Source organism: Melospiza melodia, chromosome 6, assembly GCF_035770615.1.
Source record: "Melospiza melodia melodia isolate bMelMel2 chromosome 6, bMelMel2.pri, whole genome shotgun sequence".
Lineage (NCBI taxonomy): Eukaryota > Metazoa > Chordata > Aves > Passeriformes > Passerellidae > Melospiza > Melospiza melodia.
Window position 1 is genome coordinate 24,375,714 of NC_086199.1, and position 25,972 is coordinate 24,401,685.

At 37.4% G+C, this 25,972-nt stretch overlaps 1 protein-coding gene across 2 annotated transcripts in view; it reads right to left on the bottom strand.

Moving 5' to 3' along the window:
- Positions 1-2,122: 2,122 nt before the first annotated feature.
- The window catches only part of MIPOL1 (mirror-image polydactyly 1), a 185,144-nt gene continuing 161,294 nt past the window's right edge, over positions 2,123-25,972 (bottom strand). For both annotated transcript variants that reach the window (XM_063160344.1, XM_063160345.1), the window contains exon 14: positions 2,123-7,642. In XM_063160344.1, coding sequence (XP_063016414.1) covers positions 7,576-7,642 — 67 coding nt within the window. In that variant the 3' untranslated portion in view covers positions 2,123-7,575. The remainder of the gene's footprint in view (positions 7,643-25,972) is intronic.

Genomic DNA, 25,972 nt, shown 5'->3' on the forward strand with positions numbered 1-25,972 from the left:
ACTGATGAAAATTGTAGAGGGGTTCAGATCCTACTAAATATAACTCAATATTTAGTATTCAAATACAACATTTTTGTGCCCTGTTTATATTGAGAAAACCTTAACAATAGGACAACAGAAGTAGAGGGGACACTGGCGATTTTCATACTGATTATCTACTGACCAAAATAGGTAAGTGTTAATTAGAAATGTTTTATTTGAAATTTAGAACCAAGGTAGCTTGTTCTATCAAACACAAATTTAGTGAAAAAATTAAAAAAACCCCAAATTTCAAATAAGTTCCTAGCCTTTTGCTGACATCCCAACTTTAACCTTATTGAGACATCTACTTTAAAATATTAAACAGCTGTGTCTTGCTTTGACTTCTGTGAAGTTTTAAAACTCCATATGTAAGCATAGAAAAGTATTTCTGCCACTCATTTTAACAAATTTTTCTCCTCTTCTATGTCTGAAGCACGGAAAGCTTCCGCAAATGCATATTTGGATTTCACTCAATTCTTTTTGGTGTTCTGCTCAAAATTTAATTATTATCTTGTACTTCAAACACTGGTAGATTGTTAGGGTGAGAGAAAATGTTCTGTGTCTAAAGTAGAAGACACAAAGCCCTATTAATTTTATATACCCTATTAAAGTACCAAATGGGATGATTTTAGTGCTATGAGCATGTATTGATGAAGACCATACTACTTGCTACTTTATTTCTAGTGAAGAAATGAATATACTTTTTGATTTTACTGTGACATATGTGAAATCTTGATTCTAAAGAGTACATCTAAATTGATAGCTATATCTACTTAGACATATATCCACTCCAGTAGCCTCATTTCTCATAGATTGATTTTTGAGATGTTTAACTCTTTGACCATAACACCTGTGAAATGGGGGCACCACATCAGTGAGTCAAATAATAATGAAAAAAGTCCTGTGGCTTCAGACAATAAATTAGAGTACTACCAAAGTAGCTTTTCATTTTTGCATCTTAATGTTTTGACTTTTCTTATAGGTTTGTTACTGAAATCAGTTCTGTTAATACTTATTAATGAACAAATAAAACTGTCTCCATCCTTTGAATTCTTTGGGAAACCAATGTATTTTTAGAGAGTGTGTGACATGTAGTGTGCATATCAATCATCACAAATTTATGTCATGTATCCTGCAAGGGCAATCCTAACCTTTTCTTTTCATGGCCACTGGGAACCAGTTGTGACCAATTCTATTGGTTCTATTTCTGTTTTACCATATGGAAATGGATCTGCATCCATCATGTTCAGAAGCTGTTCCAGCCATGGTGAACTTCTGTCAACGTGGCACTGCATGGACCTTTGGCCCGAGGTCACGACGAGGGAACTGCCCAGCTGCCCCTGGTGAGGCTTCTCAGAAAGGAGAGTGACCCTCTGCAGCTGGCAGCTGCCTGGGCAGCGCGCCAGAGCAGACACAGCTGTAACAAACACTGTGCTCAGCACTGCTGAACAGGGACTGGCAGGTTTTGAACAGAATATGGTGATTTCAATGAATCAATTCTCAACATTTTACATTTCAGTACAAGTTTCAGGTTAAAACTTCCAGAAAATAAAAGTGTTTTTTTTTTTTGTTTTTTTTTTTTTTTTTTTTTTTTTTTGGCTGGTCTGTTCTTTTTGTTTGTTTGTTTGGTTTTATTTTGTTTCATTTTGACTTTTTTCAGTTGGACTAAACATTGCCCTTGCTCCTCCCTTCTGACAAGGGAAGGAAAAGAAAACCATTTCCAAGTCAAGGACTGCTTTTCCTTTTCCTCAAGCTGTTATATTTCGTAGCTTTTCAGTCTATTTTCTTTATTGCCTGGCCTTGCACTCACCAGCAAAATTAGTACTTACTCATCACAAGTACATAATAGGACTAAGAGAAAAGCACTGCAGGATTTGATCCCACTATTACTGTGTTCCATTAATTTTACAATGAAGTCTTGGCTACTAACATAAAATCCTAAATTCTGAAAACACTTCTGGCTTTGTATTTCTGACATTTAGTTGAATAGAGTTACCAGGTACATGTTACCTTAAAATTGATTTTTAATAACAATATTTTATAATTAACAATAAAAAATGACACTCTGTACCCAACTTCTTTTGTAGACTATTTTAATAAAGGGATTATAAAATACAAAAGAGAGAGAGACAGGTAACCTGAGATGCAATTTTGGAATGCAAACTTTTAGTTCAAATGTGCAAGCTCAAACTTAACAAATGTTTAAAATATTTGAGTTTGTCAAATGGTGCCAAAATAAACCATGTCTTTTCTAAAGACTACATATTTAGCTAGGCACTGGCAATGTAAATCTTTCAACCATTTCAAGTATTTGTTTAAAAGCCTCCCAGAACACGTGGGCTCCCAACAAAACTGAAGAATGAAATGTTTAGAACACTGAAGCTCAACAGCTGACTTATAATCGACCTAATATGAGAACACTACTTTGTCTTTTTGAACTTGTGAATACATTTTATTTACCAATGCATGAGAAGAACAAACAGAGAAAGTCCAGTTGTGCAGACCTGATGTGAAATGTTGCAGCGATAAGAGGCAGCCCATGAAAGGGAAACTGCCCAGCACTGATTTCATGTGCCTTCCATCTGATTCTTGCATGGGAGAAAAATCTTCAGCAGCAGAAGTTAAGAAGAAGAAAACTCAACAAAACCAAGAGCCTAATTCTAATTGAAAGAAATACAGGCACAGAGAAATCCTGACGTTTAGATGGTAAGTTCATTTGTGTACATGGATTAAAGGTGTTATAACATCTGGTAAGACTATATATAAAGTCAGTTTTGTAAAATGTTCCTGATTTGGAATAAACAAATAAATAAGCATGCATATGACAACATACTGACATCACCAAACCATTTCAATATGATAGCTTATTTATAAAAACAGTTTTAATATTCCTTAACATTAATGATTAACTAGCGAATTTCACTTTGCCATTAATGTATTTAAAGAGGAACAAAATAGAATTCAGCTATAGGACTCCACAAACAAGACTGAGCTGTCTTTAAACTTTTCAGTATCAGCAGTTTTCTCAACACAAGTACAGAAAGCCATGCCACCAGTTTTCAGCTGCAGGCTGCATGAAAAATAGTACTAAAAGACTAAAGGTCCACAGTTCTTTTCTGTTAAAGTTGATTTGTCACAATATTGTTAATTAGTGAGGGCTTAGGGAAGGCTTACTAGGAATATAATTACAGTGCTGAAAAGCATTAATAATGCTCTTATCCCGAGCCAACATGATGCTATTTACATATTTTACCCTGGCATATACCAGAAATGGCTCCCAACACATAACGTACTGCAGGATCATCAAGAGAAAGACACAAAATCTCACAGGGGAAGAATATTTCTGAATATCTCTGTTCTATTCAAGACAGCAGGGACCCTAATTTGACCAGTAATTACAGCTGTCACCATAAGATGCACCTATGGTGAACTATCTTTTATCATGAACTGTTTTTCCATCAGGAGGGAAATGAATTGCTACTCCTGGTACATAATTGGATGCAATCTCATCCTTCTCACATATATTAGGATAGAAGTGACAATTGCATTTGTCTGTTGTATGAGAGCAGGCTTCTTTTCACTTTCAGAGCTCTGCACAGGCATCAATCAGTTCTCAATGAATAATCCATATGATAAGCCCATTAACCCATGTTGTCATTATCGCCTCTTTCTGCTGACCAGAGCAGATTTCCTGCCCTCATTACACTGAGAGGCTAAAGTTAGGCTGGGCTCAACAGGACCAGAAGTTCTGCTGAGGGCACTAAAGGCTGGGCCTCCACTACCAGACCTATGTGATTTATGCTGCTCACTTCAGCAGGTGAAGAAGTGAAAGTGCTTTGACATTAACCACATAGATACTTTTGCAAACACCCTGGAGGAGCCCAGGAACCTCTTCAGGGACTGCATACCTTTAATGACAGTCACTAAGGAATTTGCCAAAGACCACACACCAGGTTGTTAGCAAGGAAGAGGGGAACTCAACTGGTTTTGAATCTTTCTACTCTCAACATAGCAAATTTCCCATGGTCCTTTCCAAAGAATAAAAATATTTCCAGCTGAATTTTAAAAATCAACGCATCTGATTTAATTACAAATAAAATACATTTATGCACATTTGCAATTTATGACAAAACACCCTAACCTAAATTATCACTGAATTCCAGGCTGCTTGGTGCAAGACAAAAGACAGAGTCAGGAACTATTTTTTCAGCTTGGGTATAATGTGTTGAAAGGAAAATTATGGAGCATAACTATAACTTAATTTTACTGAATCAAGTATTACCTGCAATCAGATGTATCTGACAACAAGCCTGCTAGATGGCTTTTGCATGGCCCACCCTACTTTCCCAAACAAAGCCAATGGACACAAGAGGCTGGAGGTCATACAGTCTGGCCATAGGAAGCCTGCATTCACAAGATTATTCACTTGGATACAGAAATACTTGGGGAAAGGTGAGGAGCTTTTGACACTCCAAGGGGAAGGAGGAACTCAGCACATTCATGCATGGAGCACAAGCCCTGATTTAGTACACTTGCATTTTCAAAGTAGCAAACAACTTCCTCATAAAAGCTGCCAAGCAGTAACTAATACTTTTACACTGAAAAATAAGTACTTCAAAGTGAAATTAAAGCAATTTTTAAGAAAAAATGTTTCATTCTCACAGTGAAGGAAAAGCTACCTTATTGCCTTACAGGGATCTTTGTCCCAGAGGCCATGTTTAACTTAACTAAGAAATCACCTCTAAGAGGGGGCTAATTTGGAGATGGCAGTATTTCATATCACCATATTCAGCTTGGAGATGCTGTTGATACTTTGCTACTGTGAGTATTAAAGAGGAGCTGTGAGAAGGGATGGAATAAGAGCTCACGTCAGTAGGGAATGCTAAAACAACAGGTGACATTCAGTACCCATAAATCCTGGGTTATTCAGAAAACAGTTCTGTCTTCATACAGGCTACAATGAACTCTGAACATTACAACTGAGGAAGGAGATCTAGAGTAGTCATTTTGCTACAGAAATATTAGTACCAATAAATAATCTGTCATAAAGCAATCCAATGCTAAAAATGGTTACAAACAGCACAGAGATAAAACAGACAACATCATTGTGACAACCATTAAAGTCACATTTTGTCTGTATCTTGAACACTAGGCACAAAACATGTTGCATCTTGGTAAAAACACTGCAGAGCTGGGAAAAAACCAGATTAGTATGACAAGGCCAATTAAAAACATGGGACAGATCCTTTAAATGAGACTAGGGATTCTCTCTGGAAAAGAGAGAGTGGGGGAAATTATGCCAAATATGTACAATCACATGGGACATGGAAATATGAACAGGGAATGGTTCCTCACCATTTCTCATGTACAAAAACTAGACGATAGCAAATGAACAGAGCTGGTTCATAAGAGAAAGGGAAGTATTTTTTCACTCAATGCATCATTAACTGCATAAGACCTTGTGAAAGGAACAAGTAGATACAAAAAATTTTTATGGATTAAAAAACAGGTCATGAAAAAATGCTGCTAAATACAAAGACACCATCTCTGGCTTAGAAAGCCTTTAACTAACAAACTGCTGGGACATCAGCTGGGAGAGTGGCCACTAGAGCTGGCCTGACTTTTTACCCTTTCTTAGGCATCTTCTATTTGTTATTGCCAAAGGCAGTCCTTGGGCTTTGGTCTAGGATGGCATGGTAGTCCTTACATTTTTGTCTTTATTTCTTCCTCGCTACCTCCTTACAGCAGAAATGGTTCAATAGCACTGACTGCTCAGGAGATCTTGTCATCCACTTTGTGCACAAAGCTCAGTGAGGACAGTAGGACAAGGAGCTGTTGAGTCACCCAAAGAGCTGAACAGCAGCACACGGGAGACAGTGAAGGGGCTGGAATCTGGGGGGTGGCAAAACTCTGGTTTGCAAGAATTAAAATTTCTTCCCACTGAACAGGTGTGGGGGAGAGGCTCCAGACTCACTGGCTATCTTAGGATTGACCAAAGGTCAAAAAGGAGCACTTCAGAAGTTTCTAGAAGTGACTTGGGTAAACGTGGCTTGGAGGGATGCTACTTATCTCCCTGCAAGAGGTTAGGTTTGGTCAACTGAAACCAGGAGGGGCTTAGGTCTGCAGTTGAAGAAGGTTTAACATTTAAGTGTTTGAAAGAAAAAACCAGACATTAAAATGTTTCTCTCTACACCTACACCTAAAATTAAAATGTCATTTTCTCCAGATAGACTGCACCATCACAACGTCTGAACAAGCAAGCATTAAGAAGTAAAACCATGTAACAACATTAAACACAAAGCAAAGCAGACAAGTGTAAGCCTCAGGAGCTACATCCACCTTGTCTGAGTTGGCTGCTCCTGAGGAGACACTAAAGTCCAGCTGGCTGCTGAGATTCTTTATTGCATTTGGGGTTCTCAGAGATTACAGCTGCTTTCTTGAGCAGGATTATAAGAGTACTGGCCTGACAACGGGAGATGGTTGGGTCACAAACAAAAGTCTAAGTTCAACTCTAATGTATCTTAGAGTCTGTAATGTCTGTGTACCCCAAATTTTCCTCCTCAGCCCTCAGTTTCTCCCCTCCCTGTAAGATTCTATGCTTCAGCCTTTTAGTTCTAGGGCACTTCATGAGTACAAAAAGCTGAGGATTGACAGTTTAGCTTCAAACCCAACTTGGATGATACTCCTGCACTGCAGGGCAATCAGAGTCTTGTAGGAATGGGATGAGAAGAGGCAAACACTGAAAAGGTGACTTTTTAATTTATAAGGTGTTTTCTGAAATCTGAGAGCTTTTCCCTCATTTAAAAGGACAGAAGAGTGACTAAAAACAATACACTGTCTGAGATACTGTACAATGTCACAAGGCTTTCATGTTGCAATTTTTTAAGCTGTATTTCCATTGAAACCTAAATGTAAATTTCGTTTTAATGTGCACTGAAAATGCCATGTACTAGCAGAAGCTATTCAACTGTTGTATAAAGGTATACATTTATCCTGCCCTTTGATGTAGCCACAGTTACCACCTGCAATTCAATGGGCTATGAGTAAGGAGGAAAAAATATCCACTATACCAGCCAGAGATATTTCTTGAATGTCAACCTACTTTATCAATTAATATATTTAACATACAAATACTGGACTATTTGCAGCCTCAAAAATAAAATAAGGGATTTAAATTTTGAAACTACTTTGCAGCATTTTGAACCTGAAGCCCGCAGTATTTAAAAATTCTATGCCTTGCAGCAGAGTATAGTCTAACATGGAGAGGACAGAGTGTTAAAATAAGCATCTACATAATTTTTCACAATACAGTGTGCCACAACGCATTTGGTCAAAAACAAACACATGTTTGCAGTGAAACATTTTAACAAATCACAGAACTCAGCAGCAAAGTAGTTAAACATTTATGATTTGATTTTATCTCAGCTTGGAATGTCGCTGGAGTGTCCCACTTCTAACAACTGTTTGCTAAGTTAAGGCTTCAGTGTTTACACAGTGCTGAATGAAGCAGCCTGGTCACCAGATGTGAAAGCTTCCTTAGACTACAGCTTTCAATCAGATCACGGTCCTAATGGTCCCTGCTCCAACCTTCTTCCTCAGGACGTCCACCAGCCTTTCCAACCTGAGAGGGGGCAGGGGAGAGGGAGAGGAGAGAAAAAAAAAGGAAGCTAATGTTAGGAATGTTCTGGCTGAAAGAGACAGTGTTTGCACTGAACCAAGCTGTCCTGGTGGTGGTCACGCTCAGAAACAAAGCACTACTGTAAAAGACAGACATTAAGGGAAAATGCAGACAACTTGTGAAAAACTTTTTAACCTACAACCCAACCCATCTGCAGCCAGTGATATATATCAACTCACTTTTCCTTTGTAGTGCATGGAGTATCTGAGGTCCCTGTATGGCATTTATACAAAACCCTGTGCAGCAATCCTGTGGTACAATATACACTTTGGTGTAAGCAGGACAATTAATTTTTATACTTTAAAAAATATGAGCTGTCCATGCTCTCGTTAAATGTAGCACTTAACTATTGCTTCCCCTTAAATACTATCTTGCCTATTATCCAACAGATACTTTTACTGTTCAGTTTATAAATTTATGTCTAAAGGCTGATGTGTTTTATGTAAAAACTTTCTCAAAATACTCAACAAGCCAAGTTTCTAAGGATGTGGATGATGATATTTTTAAGGTGGCCTGCGTGATTCTTGTGTCAATACAACTACAGAAAAATTAACAGTCTAAGTAAGTAGGACAGAGAGCTGCCCAATCCTCTTAGATTTGAGGCACAGGCACTATAAACATGTTCAATCTCACTGGCTTAATTTGATCTTTCTTTTGTTAAAGTATGTAGACAAAGGCAAAGGACTAAATTTCTTCATCATTTTGTATCTACACACATTTATCTTCAGCATTCCAGAAATCATGTATTCAAGCTATTTTTTCAATCTGTCTGTATTTTATGGTATCCTTCAATGAAAACTCTCCCACAAATAAACTATCTGTATAAAAGCAGACAGTGTGTAGCAGAGCACTTTCAGAGCCACGTCCAGAATATTATACACACAGCTTCCACAATGGATAAACAGAGCTGTAGGTTCAAATAGTTGTCTTCTTTGTTACAAAGTTAACCATTTTTTTCTTATCTTGAAAGACAATTAAAAAAAATATTATACAACATGAGAAATGCAGATAGGAAATAAAAATAACACAGCTTTATCAAAATTGCAAAATGCATTTTATCTCACGAATGCATTAGTAACTTCAGTGCACGTAAACTAGTCAACATGGATTAATTGCCACAGGTCATGACTAATGTGCTTGGTACGTATTGAAACACACTTGTTTTCCAGGAACCACCAAGCACGATGAAGCTACACCTTTCATTGTACTCACCAGGTGACTTAATTCCTGAAATGAGATTAAGAATTCACCACCCAAATGTAATCATCAGACAGCAGGAAAAGTATGTGGAAAGTTCAGCTCATTCTAGCTCTTACACAGGGACTCTGAGGGAATGAGTGCACAGGTACAAAGCTGCTGCTTAGGTAGCAACTGCTAAAAAACTGCTCCTCTCCCTTCAGTTTTCCAATAGTCACTTCTCCTTCTTAACCAACTAGTGCATTTCCCCCTGGCTTTGTAAAATAACTTCTACTACACTTTGTCTTATAGAGGCAGCACCCAAACAGCCATATCTCAGTGCTGTCAGTCCATGCAGGTATAAAGTCGGGGATTTCACAAGTTATTTGCTCCTGTAAGTTTTCTCACATGGATACATCAATGTTTTCTGGATTTTAACTCAGTTACTGATCAGTCAGTTTTGTCAGCCTCTCTTATTGAGAGGTTTCCCAGTTACATCTGCTGTCAGTCCATGTGCAATTTCAGAAAGCAATGGCAATTAGTTCTCTTTCACTAGCATGTGTATTCAGAAGCACAGCAGCTTTCTCAGCCATTTTAACTCTTGCTGGAGGTCCCTTTCAAACTAGCACCCTCTCTAATGTACTTCAGAGACATAAAAGCACTGGAGAAACATTTCAAACTGTTTGGACAAACAGAAGGCTTGGGCTGAAAATTGTTTTTCTGGGAGACAGTATAAAACCTGTAAAATCTGAGATCATGGCTTATTTAAATCACTGTTCAGTTAAAAAGAAATATTGTGTGGCTTATACAAGGCAGGGGGTGGCGGGGGGGAATGACTTCAGTAATTGAGGCTCCTTTTGGGGAAAAACAAGTTGGATGTCACAGCTAACACACTGTCCTACAACTGGGTTTAGATGTGCACCACTCTGTGACCAAGCACTGGCACTGCACACCAGAGCAGAACAAGTCAGTGAAGAGCTGCCCATGTTTGAAGAGAAATACCACTGGGATGAAAGTAGCTGTCTTCTGTTTAACCTTGAAACTGTCAGGCTTCATTGAAAATAATGAGGCTTAACAATCATAGTTTCTGCTTTTCAAACGAATGATGACTGAAATCATCAAAATGAGGTATTCCTCCCCAAATACACACCACGCAGAGCTTATTTGCCTTTTGTTTCAGTCATATGTGAATTTTGAAATTTATTTATTCTTTATCAGGAGGAAAAAAAAAGGTAGCAGTGAATTAAGATATTGTACTTCAAAAGAGATTTAAGTAAAAATGTAAAAGAGAAATGGCAGCAGCTATTTATAAGATAAAATAACAGAGGGCAAAATTTACCCCTACACAGACACAAGACCCAATATACCACTGAAATCCCACTTAAGCCTACAAAATAATGCTATGTGCTGAATCAGTGGTTAATAACTCTTGATACAGGCCTCAGGGGGCTTTTTGGAATGATAATCCTGGACTCTTTGTTCACCAAAGGCCCAACTCTGTCATCCCAACTCACACTAAGCAACATTTTCTTTGTGAGTAACAAAAGGCAGCTAAAAAGGCTGTTTGTGCCAGTGAGGTGCTACCTGTGAGGGGTGAGGGTGGCAGAGCCAGCCCTTGTTGATAAGGCTTTGTGCCCAGCCCAGCAGGACACTGCAGGCAGCTCCCTCTGGAGACTGAGCATTTTAATGTGGAAAACTGCAGTAATAGTTTTATACCTCAAGATCAAAGGTAATTTAACCAGAAGAATGGGAACTAGTCTCAGTGTTTGCAGGGTTTTATTCAAAATATGGAAGACATGAAAAAACCAACTTCTGTTGCTTTGTGTAATTTCACCAGATTTTACTTAACTGAAAGCAGCACATTTTATTGTATTCTAAGACAAATTCTAACCAATTCCAACATTCTAATGAGATTTGCCTTTTTGCTTGTGAAGAGTCCTCATAGTATAAGCTAAATGTGCAACATTGCTCTTTCTCCTGAGATGTAAGCAAGGACACTCACTGAATTTGCATCTCATGAAGCAACTAATTAAGTAATTTAAGAAGAAAGCATTTGAGTTCATATTTTAGATCAGACAGAAGAATGATAAGGTGGACAGGCCATTCTATGGTAGTGCTGAAGGTCCAAATGTGCAAGGACAGACACACACCTTTTGGAATGCTTTACAAAGCCTCTTAAGGCCTCACTCCCCATTCTCACAGATTTCAATTTCTTCCTTAGAAATTTTTGAAAACCACAGTAGATGACCTTCATTATTCCTTGGTTCTTCAAATGCTTCTAGAAAATCTGTCCCTTAACAAATAAATTCTCTCAATAAATGCCTTATCAGCATTCTTTATACAATTATTTTATGCATGCATGCAAAGTGAGTACAAAAGGACATATAAAATTCAGGAAAAATCTATGGATTCAAACAGATAGGCTCAACTTTGGTTTCATTCCTATTGATTTACATATATCCAAAAGTAAAAAGTAAAAATGTCCAATGCTTTTCAAGATAGATGGAATTTGCATCAACGAAAAGCACAAAGATGATGCTAGAAACATTTTTTATCTACACTACATACTTCTGTAATGCTCCCAGGAAATGGAAAAAATAAATAAAACACACAATTTAGGAAAGGGACATCCAATCATTATTTTTAAGTTAGCAAAAGACACAATGTTAAGAGTCTTGAATTGCAGTGGCTTAATGGTTTCTTCAAACAAATTTGGAATTAAGGAGTTGAATCTGCGCTCTATACAGAAATAAAAATAATTCCATAAAGGGCTTGCTGCTATGATGTTACAGGTATAATTATGTCCTTTTGAACATGTTGCTAAACTTTAAGAAGATCCTCATCTTTAGAGGAAAGAACAGGAATATCTGAAAAGGATCATTACTAGGTGAGTCTTCCCCAAGGCAAATTCTCAACCATTCTCAAACTTTCTTCCAGCTATTTCAAACTGTGTTCCCTTGTCACCTGTGCACACAGCTGTCAATGCTTGGATGGAGAGTATGTTGTTATGTGGAGTGTTCTTACACAGATCCTGAATTGCTTGACAATCAGCTCTGACTTTTAGCAAAGCTTTACTCCTGTGAGTAAAAACAATTTTGGTTTTAGACTTGGTCTCCACACAGCAGACTTAAAATCCTAACTGACAGAGAAGTTTGCTCTGGGAGCTCAGAAGCTGAACAGACTGGTGCAAGAATGCTCCCCACCATTCTCTACTGCCCACTCCTGTGCACATTTTTGGCCTGCTTCCCTCTTTCACACATTCTGCTGAAGAAGACTAACTCTAACCTGTGGCTTGGGATCAGGAAAAACTCTGCAACTGCATAAATCCACAGGGGTTGGTACATCCTTCCACACTGCTCCACCTTTGGCCAAAGGAACTCACCCCAAAGACAACAGTGGCCTTTACTCCCAAGTTCTGAATATGACAGCTATACAGTCATGGAGTGACCTTCCTGGGAATCGTGCCCCAGGAAGAGATAAAATGGACACCCAACTGACAGAAAAGGGCACCCTTCAAGTAGCCCATGTCCTAATCTGCAACGCAATATACAGACTAGCCAAAAACAATGGTTTCTACCTGCAAATGGAGGAGTTAAGTGATAAAAACAAAATCATCCTGGATTTTGAAATGCTATATAAAGGCTTATAAACCTAAGCTATAGCCCTTGGTTATCTTTCCAGTAGATAAGATTAGGCTCAGGCTATGAAGATGGCCTTACTTGCATGATTTCTGGCTTCTTGTGGAATGTGTTTTGCTGACACTAATTCCCTTTAGAAACCAAGCTTTTGAAAATATATTAGATAAATAAAATGCATTGGACAAAAGCACTGCAAGCAGTTTAGCAGTAGAGTTCAGTTAATGGTTGTTTGGTGAGTGTTCATACAAACAAATTCACTTAATTTCATTTAGAATAAAACAACTCAATTCCTTTTCCCCTCCTTTCCTTCAGCTTTCCTCTCAGATAAACTTCATAAAATTCTAAATGGCATACTTGTTTTCTGGCATTTTCTGTCAATTCAAGGAAACAAATGACAAAGAGAAGAGAGGCTGCTGTGATACTGGTCTTGCCCAGAAACCAGTCACTTGGATAGGATAATTTACTCAGGAGGCTGGAGCAAACTGGTTCAGCTCTATTATCTGCACAGGGGAACTGGACCCCAGCTGCTTCCCTCTCAAGGGAATAGCACTGTGCTAACACTGGGTGTTGGGGTGGCTTGCTCTCAGTTTCAAAATTTTAGGCTGCTTTGAATAAAATACTTAAATATTCCATGTTTTGAAGCCTGGTGTCAAGGATATGACCTTGCAGTGCATGACCTATCTACCACGTTACACAGCCATCACCCTCTTACTCCTGGCTGATTCAGCTAATTTTTAATTACCCTTATTCCTCAATTCAGGTATTATTTTTGCTACCTCAAAAGCCTTCCTTTTTAACAATAGCTTTTTATCTTCTCAGTAAAAATCACTGCCCGTTGAATTTAATGGTCTGTAACAATTCTTTCATAAACCATCATAGTGATAAAGACTACATGTGGCTCCAGTCACAGCTGCCTTCCTCTTCTTAACCAAGTTCCCTCTGCATTTTTTGGATCAGAGTCTGGGTGTCTTTCTAAACGCTGGAGTTCAGCCATAGTTTTGAACCTGATGCTGAGCACAATTCAGTGCCCTCTGTCAGACAAGTGTCTGGACTGACTGGTATTAATGGTCCTTCCTGGTCTTAAAACACACATCTCAGAGACTGATTTAGCAGCATCAATAAGCTCTAAACCATGGTAGACCACAGTGTTGAATCAAATCACTACAGGCACCGCTGCCAATTCCTGCCTGCCCAACACTGTTTGTAATGTCACTCCAAAAAGTATGTTCCATTAAATGTACTGGCCTTAAATTTGGCAGGGCAAATCATTCTGCCCCTGAAAAGCACTGTCACCAAACAAGCATTCCTATTAAATCCCTTTCAGCATCTTCTCAACCCAAAAGAGTAATTCTGTATATGATTAAACTTAGAAGCAAATACAGCCAGTTGGGCACTTGACAGCAGACATATTTTAAAATAAGGCTGGCTTACACAGGCCTTGGCTAAAATATTAAGCCTTTATCTGTGGTCCACAATAACTAATCTTGTCAAACTGTTTGCCCTCCACCTTCTGTTTGGAAGATTATGAGCTAGCTCACCATTACTATTCACCTTGTGCCATCACTAGCAGCAGGAAAACTGAGCAGTAAACACAGTTGGTCTATTTTGACAGCATTTCACCCTACTTTGCATTGATGTAGATTGCTACACACTACAGGATAATACAAAATCGGCTTCTATGCTGGATTTAATGCCACCTTGTGAAAGGTATCACTCCCTTACTTTCAAATGCTTGTTTAGGACAGCATACACTGACTGCCAAAAAAAAAAGAGTTTCTGAAAAAGAAAAATAAACCCTGAAACACCTATGCTATATTTCAGTACATCGAAATCTACAACATATCATAGAGATCAGGCTCTTATTATTGGATGGAACATTCACATGTGGCTGATATCAGAGATCAAAAATGAACAATAGCTGAAATAGAGGACATATTGGCATATTTAAAGTCAAATTATACACAACAGATTATTTAAACAAATCTTCAAATTTCCCTTATCACTCCAGCTTGAATCCAACAGTTTATTATGGCAATTTTATACAAAGCTTATATTTGTGCCAAAAAAACCTTTTATATACCTTCATAATAAACTTGAATTACTTTTAGCACTGACAAGTACTGTTTTCCCATATTTGGTGTCACAGCTGTTCTCTCTTCTTAGGAGAAATCTTGACATGGGAACCTACGCCTTACAGTGTACTCCTTATATTTCCATGAAGTTTGTGCTGACATGAATAGGCAAGGGTCTCCTGGATTTTCTTGTCAAATACCTCCTGACAGTCTGTGTTGCCTGCTTATGGAAAACTAGCAATTTTACCTTATGGTAATATGTCTTCCCCACAGAAAGTATTCTGTCATAGTATTTATTCATTCAAGGAATAAATAATGAAAAATGAATAATTAATGAAATATTAATTCCTGAAAACTCCCGATGAACACTAGTCCTGCCCCTTGGTAATGATGTTTGATATCATTAGAGTGCCATGAACCAGGCAATCTTATTGTGTCTCTGAACTGTTTCTCACATTCTTGGGAGAAATACAGTCTCAGATCTGGGTTCTTTATGTCTACAAACATAATAATAATAAAAAAGTATCCCCCTGAATTAGAGACTCAAATTGCTGAATACAGAGCCTTTTTGTCTACGCTTCTCAATTTGGGCTTTGAACTGTGTCTGGCAACAGCTTGCCAGTTTCCTTATACTATATTCCACAGAAATGTATTTCAGGAGATAAAAAAGGACCTCCTCTATTGAGGATTTTGGTTTGTTCTAAATCCATCTTCAGGAAAATTTAAAAGCAATGTCAAGAATTTATTATCTAAAACAAACCATTTCAAATTTGCTCAAAATGGACAGTTAGGATTTATTTACAGATCTGCAGAGAATGGCCTTATTAAGAGACTCTAGAAGTTGAAAGTACCAGTCTGAAAACACCACATTGCACCTTTCTGCATGTTAGACTTGTAAAGTCAAATTTGAACCTCTCAGTTGCTTATTCCAATCAAGCTTCACTTCCTTCAGACGCTTTCTGGTCAAGTCCTGTTTACAATGAGTTTGCACAATTGCAAATACTGATGCGCTATGGTGTTGGTTTTGGCTGGGGTAGAGACAATTTTCTTCTGGCTGGTATGGGGCTGTGCTCTGGATTTGTGCTGAACACAGAGCTGATAATAGAGAGCTGTAGGTTTTACATAGGTTTGTTGTATTTTATGACCGATGTGATATTGCCCAAGCTGGAATGATGCCCACCACAGCACTTAGAGATCGAGTAGCAATGGAAACAGGGATGGACATAAGAGGAAAGAATTTTACTAAGCTCTTACTAGTGATAAGTCCTTCATAATGGGCTCAGACTGGCAGGTGAACTCTCTACCCCTCTGGTGGTTTCAGGACAACTCACACTTGGTCATACTTCTGTAAAGTATTTCCAGAATAAAGGACAGTCTTCCATCAAAAACTAACAAAAAATCCACGGACAAAACATCCTCTCTTCCTCCTAAAGTTTCCCTTGGTGGCAATTCTGCCTGGTGATGACATGAGTGGGACAGATTGTAGGAGAAAAGCCTTTTAATTTCTGTTGACGAAAGCATAAAAATTTGGCATACATAAAGAGTTACAAAATTCTTCAAAAGCATGGAGTAAAATCTACAAAATGTCTTTTGTGTTGAGTGCACGACTTAGATATCCCTTTTATCTGATGCACATATGTTATATCCCTTAAATAATTTATTATCATTTTATCAAGGATTGAAATAGAAATGATAGAAATATATATATCATGAGGCACAAAGTAAATTGCTAAATAAAATAATTTTATTGTACACATTTCAATACCTGCACAATACACAATATCTGCAATGTCTTTCATTCAAAGGCTGAATTCTGTTACTTTCTATGGGCAAGAATGCCATGATCTGAAACTAAAATGGTAAAATTTGGTCCTAAAGATTTATGCCTTCCAACAGCTCAGTGTTTGGATCTGTATCCTTATAACCACATCATAGCATAATGTAGAACAGGAAAGTTGAGCAACTTGCCAACAAAGCAACAGTGGGGATTATGGGGTTATAGCTATTGTTAGCTCTCATAAACGCAGTTGATGCTGCCCTTCTACAAAACCTTGTTTAAAAAAAACAACTCTATGGAAAAATCTGACTATTAATTAATGGCTCAGTAGTAGTTCAGAAACACAAATTGTTATTTTTTTCTCAGATAACTAGCCCCTGGTTTAGTAAAGGTATACTTAATTTCAAGCAGTGGGGAAATTTAAATGATTTCAAGTTTGCTTAAAATAAAATACTTTTTTGGCCTAGTCAGTTATTTCTTTTTGTTGATGTAAAGAACTGTCCCAGCAATTCTCTAAAAGGTTATATGTAATTCAGAAGCTTCAGAAAGTCTGGGCTTTCTTTTTGAGCTTCTACATATACATTTACAGTATTCAATCTTTTGCATATGTTAAGAAACAGTATGAGTATTAACAGAAAGAACCGCAAATTTATTTTTATTCCTTCAGCCAAGCCACAAATAAATGACTCTTGCAAACAAACCAAATACTATTTAGTAACGGCAATGTAAATGCCATGGACTTATTTTATTTGGATATAAAATATTAAATTAAATGAGTATTTGCTGTGACACTCTTTTTATCATCTTAAAAAAAAAAAGCAAGTCTGAGAAAAAGTTTTCTTGCTATTCTTCAAGGAGCACTCAATCTGCTGTTCAAAGTTATTTAATAATTTGTCATAGAATAGTTAACTATAAGCTTACAAATACTGTGTCAGCGTGCTTCTTCCTATTGGGCAAACAACTTCAAAATCTAATTTGTTTGTGTTATTGGTCTTACTAAATATTAGTCTTTGCAAGTCTGGTTTACACCACTGAAGTTAACTATGCCAACACTCTGATTTTGTTCTGAAGTATTCCACAACAAGCTGATATTATACAATACAAGCCCAAGAGCTAGCTGATCCAGTTTACTGAGTGTATACTTAGTGTATTTTGCTACTGATAAATCAATAAAACCATGTTGTAATCTACAAACTTCCATCTCTCTGAAGCAGCTATAAGTAAACTGTAAATGAACACACAGGTCAAAACTGGGATGCTGTGATTATGTTGACTCTGAAAACATTTGACTTTCATAGAATACATTTTAGTGTTTGAGAGAATGAAGTTTCAGCACTGCTTTTATTTTCATGAAAGGCTGAGATGATAAATATTCAAATGACAATAAATATTTGTGTTTATATTGTAACTACCCATACTTTAACAAAACAATGTCTGCACTGCAATCCACAATGTACAGAGGTTAAGTAAAAGTAAACCATAGCTACAAAAAGAAAATAAATACTTGACTTTGCCTGTATGTGCAGTTTTGCATTCTTCATCCATGTGAAACTCCCTGCAGCCAATGGATATCTTGGCTGTGCAAGGAATGCACAAAAGGCATACCTGTCATTTCCTTTGATTGGGACTTTTTGTCTTCATCTGTTAAGTGCACCACTGAGCATAATACTGGCACTGATCATAAACTGCCAGATGCTACAGGCCTCACTATAATTTATGAGACCCAAAATACCTGGGAGAAGGATATCCTATAATCTGCTCTGGCAATATCACACATTTTAATTGTATGAGGCTTTCAGGAGTGATACCACAACTTGCTCTATTAAGGACATTGCCTAACTTTTAGTGTCTTGCTTCAGGCTGTTCAGAAGTCCTCAAACTATCTTTTCTAAAATTAAGGCCACAAGTTTCTTTGAAGGTGATAAAGACAGCAGCAGTGCTACCAGTTCTCCTTTTCAAGACAAACATAAAAAATAATACTTCCAGTTAGAGCATTCAGTCAAGCTAAGGAAAACTTGATTTTAACCCACATCTGCCACTTTTTAGGGGAACAGTACACACCAGGGTTGAAGACACTTCTATGTTTTTCTTTCTGAAGCTGTGAATTTCTACAAAAGAAACATATGAAATGCTATTAGACCTGGAGGTGTGATTCTGTGGGAGGCAATCAAGGGTGCCCACCTGGAAAATGGGAGCTGGAAGTTCTGATACTGGTTTTGTATTTATGTTCAAGAGGCATTGAATTAAACTGAGAAAAAGCTCTAAAGGTGTCAGAAACAGGTCTTGTTTCTCAGAGGTGAGTAGACTATTTGCTCCTCTCTGGTCCAAGCAGCCTGCATCAATTTCTGCTACATGCACTGCTTTGAAGCAAGGAACAGGGAGCATCCAGACCAGACCTGTGTGGCTGAAATGCCTCTCCAAGGTGCAGGATATCTGAATCTCCACAAATGGAGGAGAAAACTGAGATCCATTCTGTCACACCCTGGAGGAGAATCCCTGCTCCCAAACAACGACTTAGAAAATGAAGGGTGGGATGGGGGCAGATGCCAAGGACACTTTTGAAAGAAATGTCTGAGGTCACACTGCTCTGCATGGATCTCTGAAACCAGCATGCCTCACTCTGTCTCAGCATGTGCTTCTCCATTTGGGTCTCCAGGAACACCAGGCAGAAAAGACAAAAAGTCAATTGTTTTATAACTTTTTTCAGTTAGAAGTTTTCTGCTTATGCTTATCCAAGTCCTTCTATCCCAAGTGCTTATCCAAAGTGATTCTTGGGCAGAGAAGTTAACAGTATTAGTGATAGTGAGTTATTAGGCACTCTCTCCATCACAGCCTCCAAATTTTTAGCGACATGAAGTGCCCAATTAAAAACTGGCGTAATTCAATAAAGATAATATAATCCAATAAGGAAAATACATTTCATTCCAGCTTTCCAAAAGTTACATATTTCCTTTTGTACAGTATGAATAATATGTTAGCCTTACCAGGGGAAAAACAATCTGCCTAGTGATACAGAAATGTGTAACGACAGCAGTCCAGAGAATATGCCAACGATGACTGAATTTGTTCAGCTCACCTTAGATTTGAATATTAGTTCAATATTTTATTTCCTTCAGACCTGGAAAATTGATTTCTGTCTATATGTTGAATTTCTCTGAGGCTGCACATAACCCCATTGGCTTACTCAATTTTTTTTTTTTATTACAACAAACATGTATCTCTACAAGACTGTTTAATTCATCATTTCACCATGCATATTAGTGAAGTCCGAGGGGAATTTTACTAAGAGGAATCACTGGTGTTAGTGCAGAATTCCAAGTATTCTAAAAAATCCTGACCCTGCTATGTATTGCTTTCAGTTATATCAAGCATGACTTTTTTCACACATTTCAATTCGTCTTATTTCCTCACTGACTAAACCAGACTACTCCAGCCTATTGCCCCTAAATCTGGTACATTCACACAGCCTCTAATTGCTACTCTATGGTAATAATTTCGTATGTGATATGAGTTACAGCTACTAGATTTTGTGTTTTGAACTTTCTCATGTTCCTACTCATGTCTGGTATGCCAAAAAAATTTGCATCAGCTCTGCAGAATTCTTCAGAGTATGTGGTAGTTTTGTGTGTCTGGGAATCTTCCATCTGGCTAGTGTGGGTTTCCTAAACACCATAAAACCCTGCCTGTGGAGATTGTGTATCTCTTATGGGCCCCATGGAGCTTTTAATCTGCTTTTAACCATTGTATGAGACAGCCAAGACATCAGTCCTCATCAAGGAGTTTTTTCCATTTTGAATCCCATTTAATAAGTTTTGATCCAATCTGAAAACCAGAACCTTTGTTAATTTTGCATTCGTATCTTAAACTGCTACAAAAGTCATCTTCCTTTGCTTTCCATTTCCTTCCATACAAACTCTGATATCCATTGACTTCTGTGGATTGCTATAGCAAGTACAAGATTCTTAGCACCTTGCCCTCACTCACTTGTCTTTTGAATGTACCCACCAGCATCTGCTTCTCAGCAAACTACAGGTCATACCCTTAACTGGGACAAATGAATGCAACTTAGTGTGACAGAGCAAAGTCAATTTGCTGTAACTAAGAAACTAGCTCTGTATCTACATTCTTCAACAAGACACCACGACTTACTTTACATTTCAAAACGCCAGCACCACTTAAATTATTCCCCATATGATATTAAAAGATTACCAACTATTCAAACTCAGCAGAATTTCACAGCAGCAGGCAGCTCAGTAGTTATCATTAAAAAGAAAATCACTTTTGGCATGTGCTAAATTATTTACTGACACAAATGAGCGAAACTATTAGTATCTATGAAATTGTACTCCTAGCCTCCAGTATTTAATGTTTTGATCTGACATGCACCAGAGTATAATTTTGTAAGTAAAAAACCAGCAAAAAAAGCAATTTAGTTTTAATAGAAAAGTCTTAACATCTAAATATAACATCTTAATAAAGAAAGAGATTAAATCATATTTATTGTTTTGAAAGAAACAGCTCTCTCAAATTTAAAATAAAGCCAGCTGAATTCTCTAAGACTTGGTGGTTCCTCCAAAACAAACAGCTTTAAGTCCCAGTGAATGTACAACTTGTTTCTTTTGTGAAGTGCTTCTGCCTGCAATTTCTAATTAACTAGCTCCATTCTTTCCTACAACAAGTAGCTCAACGCATACAAGATACAATGTATACTTCAGCTAAATATATGTAGGTATGATTTTAAAAGGAGATAACTAGTTAACAACATTTGCATGTTGCAAAGAGGCTCAATTAGTATAATAATTCTGAAATCTTGCTTTTAGCCTGTTCCCTGCATAGCTTCCCCATACTGAATACAATCTGCAAACTAAAGATATGTTTGCAGTTAAAAATCTCCAGAGACTTTAGACCCATACATAGAGATACTTATTTCACTCTTTTCTGAGACACTGACCTGTATCCTCATTTAAAAATGAACACCACATCTTTATGTTATTAAATCTTTGTTTTGATCTATTAGTATTCACCAAAGTGCCATTTTATACAACCCCACACTGAATAGGCAAGGCTGGAGGTAACCATCTGCAGCTTTAGAGTCAGCGTTTGAATTGATGAAAAGAGCTTTGTGTTTTCATTGCCAAGTTTGATTCTTCCAGTCATTAGACATTCCCCTCAGATCGCATCAATGAAGTGAACTCCCTTACACCCATGTGTTAAATTCTCTTCTCCTCATGGTTTCCTTTGCCAGCTATACTCAAGAAAGACTGCTGGGTCTTAGCCACATTCTTCTCACAGCTGTGTTAAAAAAGAGCATCAGAGCTTCTTCCCAAAATCCATATGTGTATGTGGTCAGTCCCCTGTCGGAGGGTCACCTCACATTGTGGTGTGATTATTCAAATATTCATCCTTGTTCTTCAACTGCACTGCTCTGATCATTCTGGGAAAGATTAGACCCTCCAGCCAGCACTGAAGAACGTGTTGGACATTGATGTGAAATACACACAGCTCCCGCACTCAGAAGGCAGATTAGTTTTACTTGCAGAAGAGGGGGACACTAACTACTTAATAAATGCTTGTTTCTTATTTCTTTACATTTTTGTATTGTTTTCATCCATGTCAACTCTTTGTTATTGCTGTTTCATAGATCAACTTATATATCAGCATCAGCTAAGAAAACAAGTGAACAAGTACAAAAACAGAGAAAGCATTTTCAAAAAGGCTGGAGGGAAATTCAGGACTAAACAAATAAAGGATGTATTCCAGTCACAATGAAATTTAGGTGGTCAAAAAAACCCCAGACCCTAGGGGTAAAGCAATGTTATTAAGGATAGAATTTAATTCAGAAGACCACTTAATTTTCTTATGTATTAAATCAACTAAAAAATTTTATCCAAAGCTGTAATTCTCCAGAATTCCTCTTTAAAAGAAAGAAAAAGAAAATTGAAAAGGTCTCTAATAAACAGTTAAGGACAAATGAAGCAATGACTTCTGGTTTAGATCACTTTTATATTAACTTTGTTCATCGTCAGAACTACCTTGACAAAGTACACAAGCAGGATCCTACTCACCATTTATGCTTATTTTCATACCTGTATATTTTAGTACTGCACTCCTACTTTGTGGATTATTTGTGTTTATTTTTAGAGGATTATATAGAAATTCTACCCACTCACCCTGCTCTGCCACTTCACACAGCTACACGACTATGCAAGTGTAGCTGTGCTCACATGCAGAGCTGCGCTTTACTGAGCTAGAATCATTAAATTATGAGAAAAAAATAGAAGCCCCCAAAAGACAAATTGCATTAAAATTCACTCCAGCTGCAAAGCTGTTGCAGAAAAATAGAACATTTCCTGGAAAAACATCAAAAGTGGCCTCAACCTTTACTGATAATTGGCTAATATTGATTTGGTATTACATTATAACCTGCTCTGATCTCACTGACATCAGCAACCACTCCACAATCCCAGAGGTTCCAGCCGGAAGGACATTTTCAAAATGCCTTGCTTCCTCTGTTGGCAGAGTATTAATTAATTCACAGGCTCTCTGAGCCACCTTCAGCAGGTCAGCCCCATTTCACTGCAGGGAGTGCACCAGCTGGCTCCTGGCTTCTCAAGCAGGACAAACTTGCAGGGGCCTGTGGTACTACACCAACATCCCTGGTGAATTCTGTGCTCCTGTCCTAATTCTTTGTAACCACAAAATAGAAACATCAATTAAATACAGAAAATTATAGTCAGAGCTATTCCAGAGTATTGATTAAAAATATTACTGTGCAGAACATAATAGTATATTGAATAAATATGTATTGTTTTGTGTGTACATACATGTATTTATTTACACAGACCCCAGTTAGAATATGTACTTGCTTTATAAAGTATAGCGCTCTCTTAAAAGTCTAAGCGTATCTTGATAGTGTCTCAAAATCAAAAGAGATTCAAGGAAATGCAGCTAAATCTATGTGGCCGCCCTCTGAGCATCGATCATAAATGTTTCTTGTTTTACACCAGCACCCCTGTTAGGATGGTGAATCATCTTCAGAGGCAAGAGCAGACAGTCTCAATTTATATCTCACACTGCAGCTAGCCAACGTGAGATGCTCACCCTACTTCAATATAAACAGATGTTTACTGCACCCAAGTTGACTATAAGTAGATACCAAAACATCTCACTTCTGGTTCACATCCCCCTGCTGTTTTGTGTGGGATAAGATCAAGAAATTTTTTAGATGCTTTTTGTCCTGATGGAAAGCACAGGGCCATTATTCTGACTCAGGTCTCACCTCTAGAAAGCAGCAACTACTGGTGGGTACACAAATGGCTGACATGATGCAAATGCTGTGGAGAATTACAACTCTCTTTTAAGCTCTGTATATCATGCTGAATGCAAACACTGAAGTTTTTAAGAATATTAAAAAATTCTTTAGTGTTGCCAGAGAACAGATTAGCAAAGGCAGTGTAAAACCACTGTAAACTACATTGTATGAAGATAAAAAACCACTGTAAACTACATTGTATGAAGATACAAATTACATCTTTTCTCAACATTCTTAATTATAGTAATGTTCTTTCTTAATGAAGGTCATAATTATTTCACTATTCTGATTTTCAACTGTTGCTATTTTACTGAATAATATTGAGAAACTATGCAGCTGACAAAACTACTTCCTTCATATGTCAGAATAAAATTTTAGCTGAGCATTTAAAATAGTCAAGAAACCAGATTATTTTATAACGGTCTTTAGTCTATGAATTTTAGTGACACATTTTAAACAACATTAAGCATCCTCTTAAGGCAGTGATAATAATTAATACTACTGTAATTAATACCAAAAAGCCTTTCTGTTGACAGGTTTATAAATTGTCAGTCCTTTTTGAAATGCAGAACATCCTACATCTTCTAAATAAAATGCTAAGCTAACAAATGAGTTCCTGCCTAATTGCCAAACACTGATTTGTATGAAGCAGTTGAGGTTACAAAGAAATTGGGAATTCTCAGCCCGGTTTCCCTGCTGATGAGTACGAACTGTCTGTGTAGCTCTCCCAGAGGTGTCAGAGGAATCTCTATAGTGTCACACAAGGGTTCTTAGCTCAAAGTAAACACACTTTCCACAAACTCAGCTGCTTAATCTGTTTGCAGGTTGAATTATAAGATGGGGGTGGATGACTCCGGGTGCTGGGAAGACGCGCAGAGCATTTCCACAGTTTCGTGGTAAAAAGGGCATGCTATTGTCATCAAAAGACTCCAACCAATTGTTTGATTTTGCTATAGGCTCAGTCGTCTGATCTTAACAATAATGAAAACTAACCTGACCAAAATTTTCCCAAGTAGTTGAGCATGTTAAATTACGTAAATTCTTTTCACTATAGCGGTGCATCACCACTACTTTAATTCAGTTTGTGGCTGCAGTTCTACTTTAGCCACCCTGGGTACATGGGATTAAACAAGATTGTTTCACTTTAGGAAAAAAAATAACAAAACCAGTAAAAACTCAACCTCTGCTTAAATAGCTATATTATTAAACATATAAAATTTATAAACATATAAAATTTATAAATAAAACTAGATGTAACAACTAAAAAAGTTAAAAAGTTTCTACCAATATTCTCTTTACCACTACTTAATTTTTAAAATAGGTTTATTTTTATCAAGCACACACCTCTCAAAGTTTCAAATATGTCTAAGCGCTCAGAATAAAGACTTGAGTGATTATCAAACAATCACTGGAGGATTTAAAGAGATGACTAAAAAGATGCATTTTCATAGATAAATACCTTAATTATATTTTATGCAGCTATGAATAAATAAAAGAGATAGGAATATAACTATTTTTAAATAGAACTCAGCATATGCTTTTTTTTAAAGAAAAGCTTTTGTTAGGTCCTTGCAATATATTATAAGCCGATTTCTGGCTACTCTGTAAATATGTTGTAGACATTTAAGTTGAAGACATATATGGACAGACAGGACAATTTGCATCAGCTCAGCATTGACCACCTTGGAAGGATGAGAGAGGAGAATTTTGCACTTGATGAATGTAATGCAGAGATGAGAAGCGCCAGACTGTCAAGAGGCACAACTAATAACAAACATGACAATAAGTAGTTCACTAGAGATGAACTTCAGGTTTTGGAGTTCAGTAACCTTTTAACAGGGAAACTCATGATGGCAAAGAGAATACAATCTCTGTTCAACAACTCAGAGCCTTCCTGTGGCTCTCAGTGAGACTTTGAAGCCATCCCCAAACAACCCCATAAGCATTTACCATGGCATGAAACCTGCCAGATGTGTAACAGACCAAAAATGAGAACCGTACTATTCTACCATGCAATTATAAAGGGAAACACTCTGTAGCCATAGGATTGCCACAGGGTAAAAGAACAGTGAAAACCATTCATAAGAGATGGAAAGACTTTCTCTGTGCCTTGCACATGTAGGAAGCAATTTCCTTAACAGTAATGAGAGGTACCCTGACTTGCCTAATAGCACAAAACTGTTAAAATGATCAGCTTCACACTGAGTAGGAAATGAGCTGACAAAGGAAGAATCATTTTAAAGGACCTTTTCTGAGCACTGCCACACTTTCAGTTATAGACAAAATACCAGAAAAAAA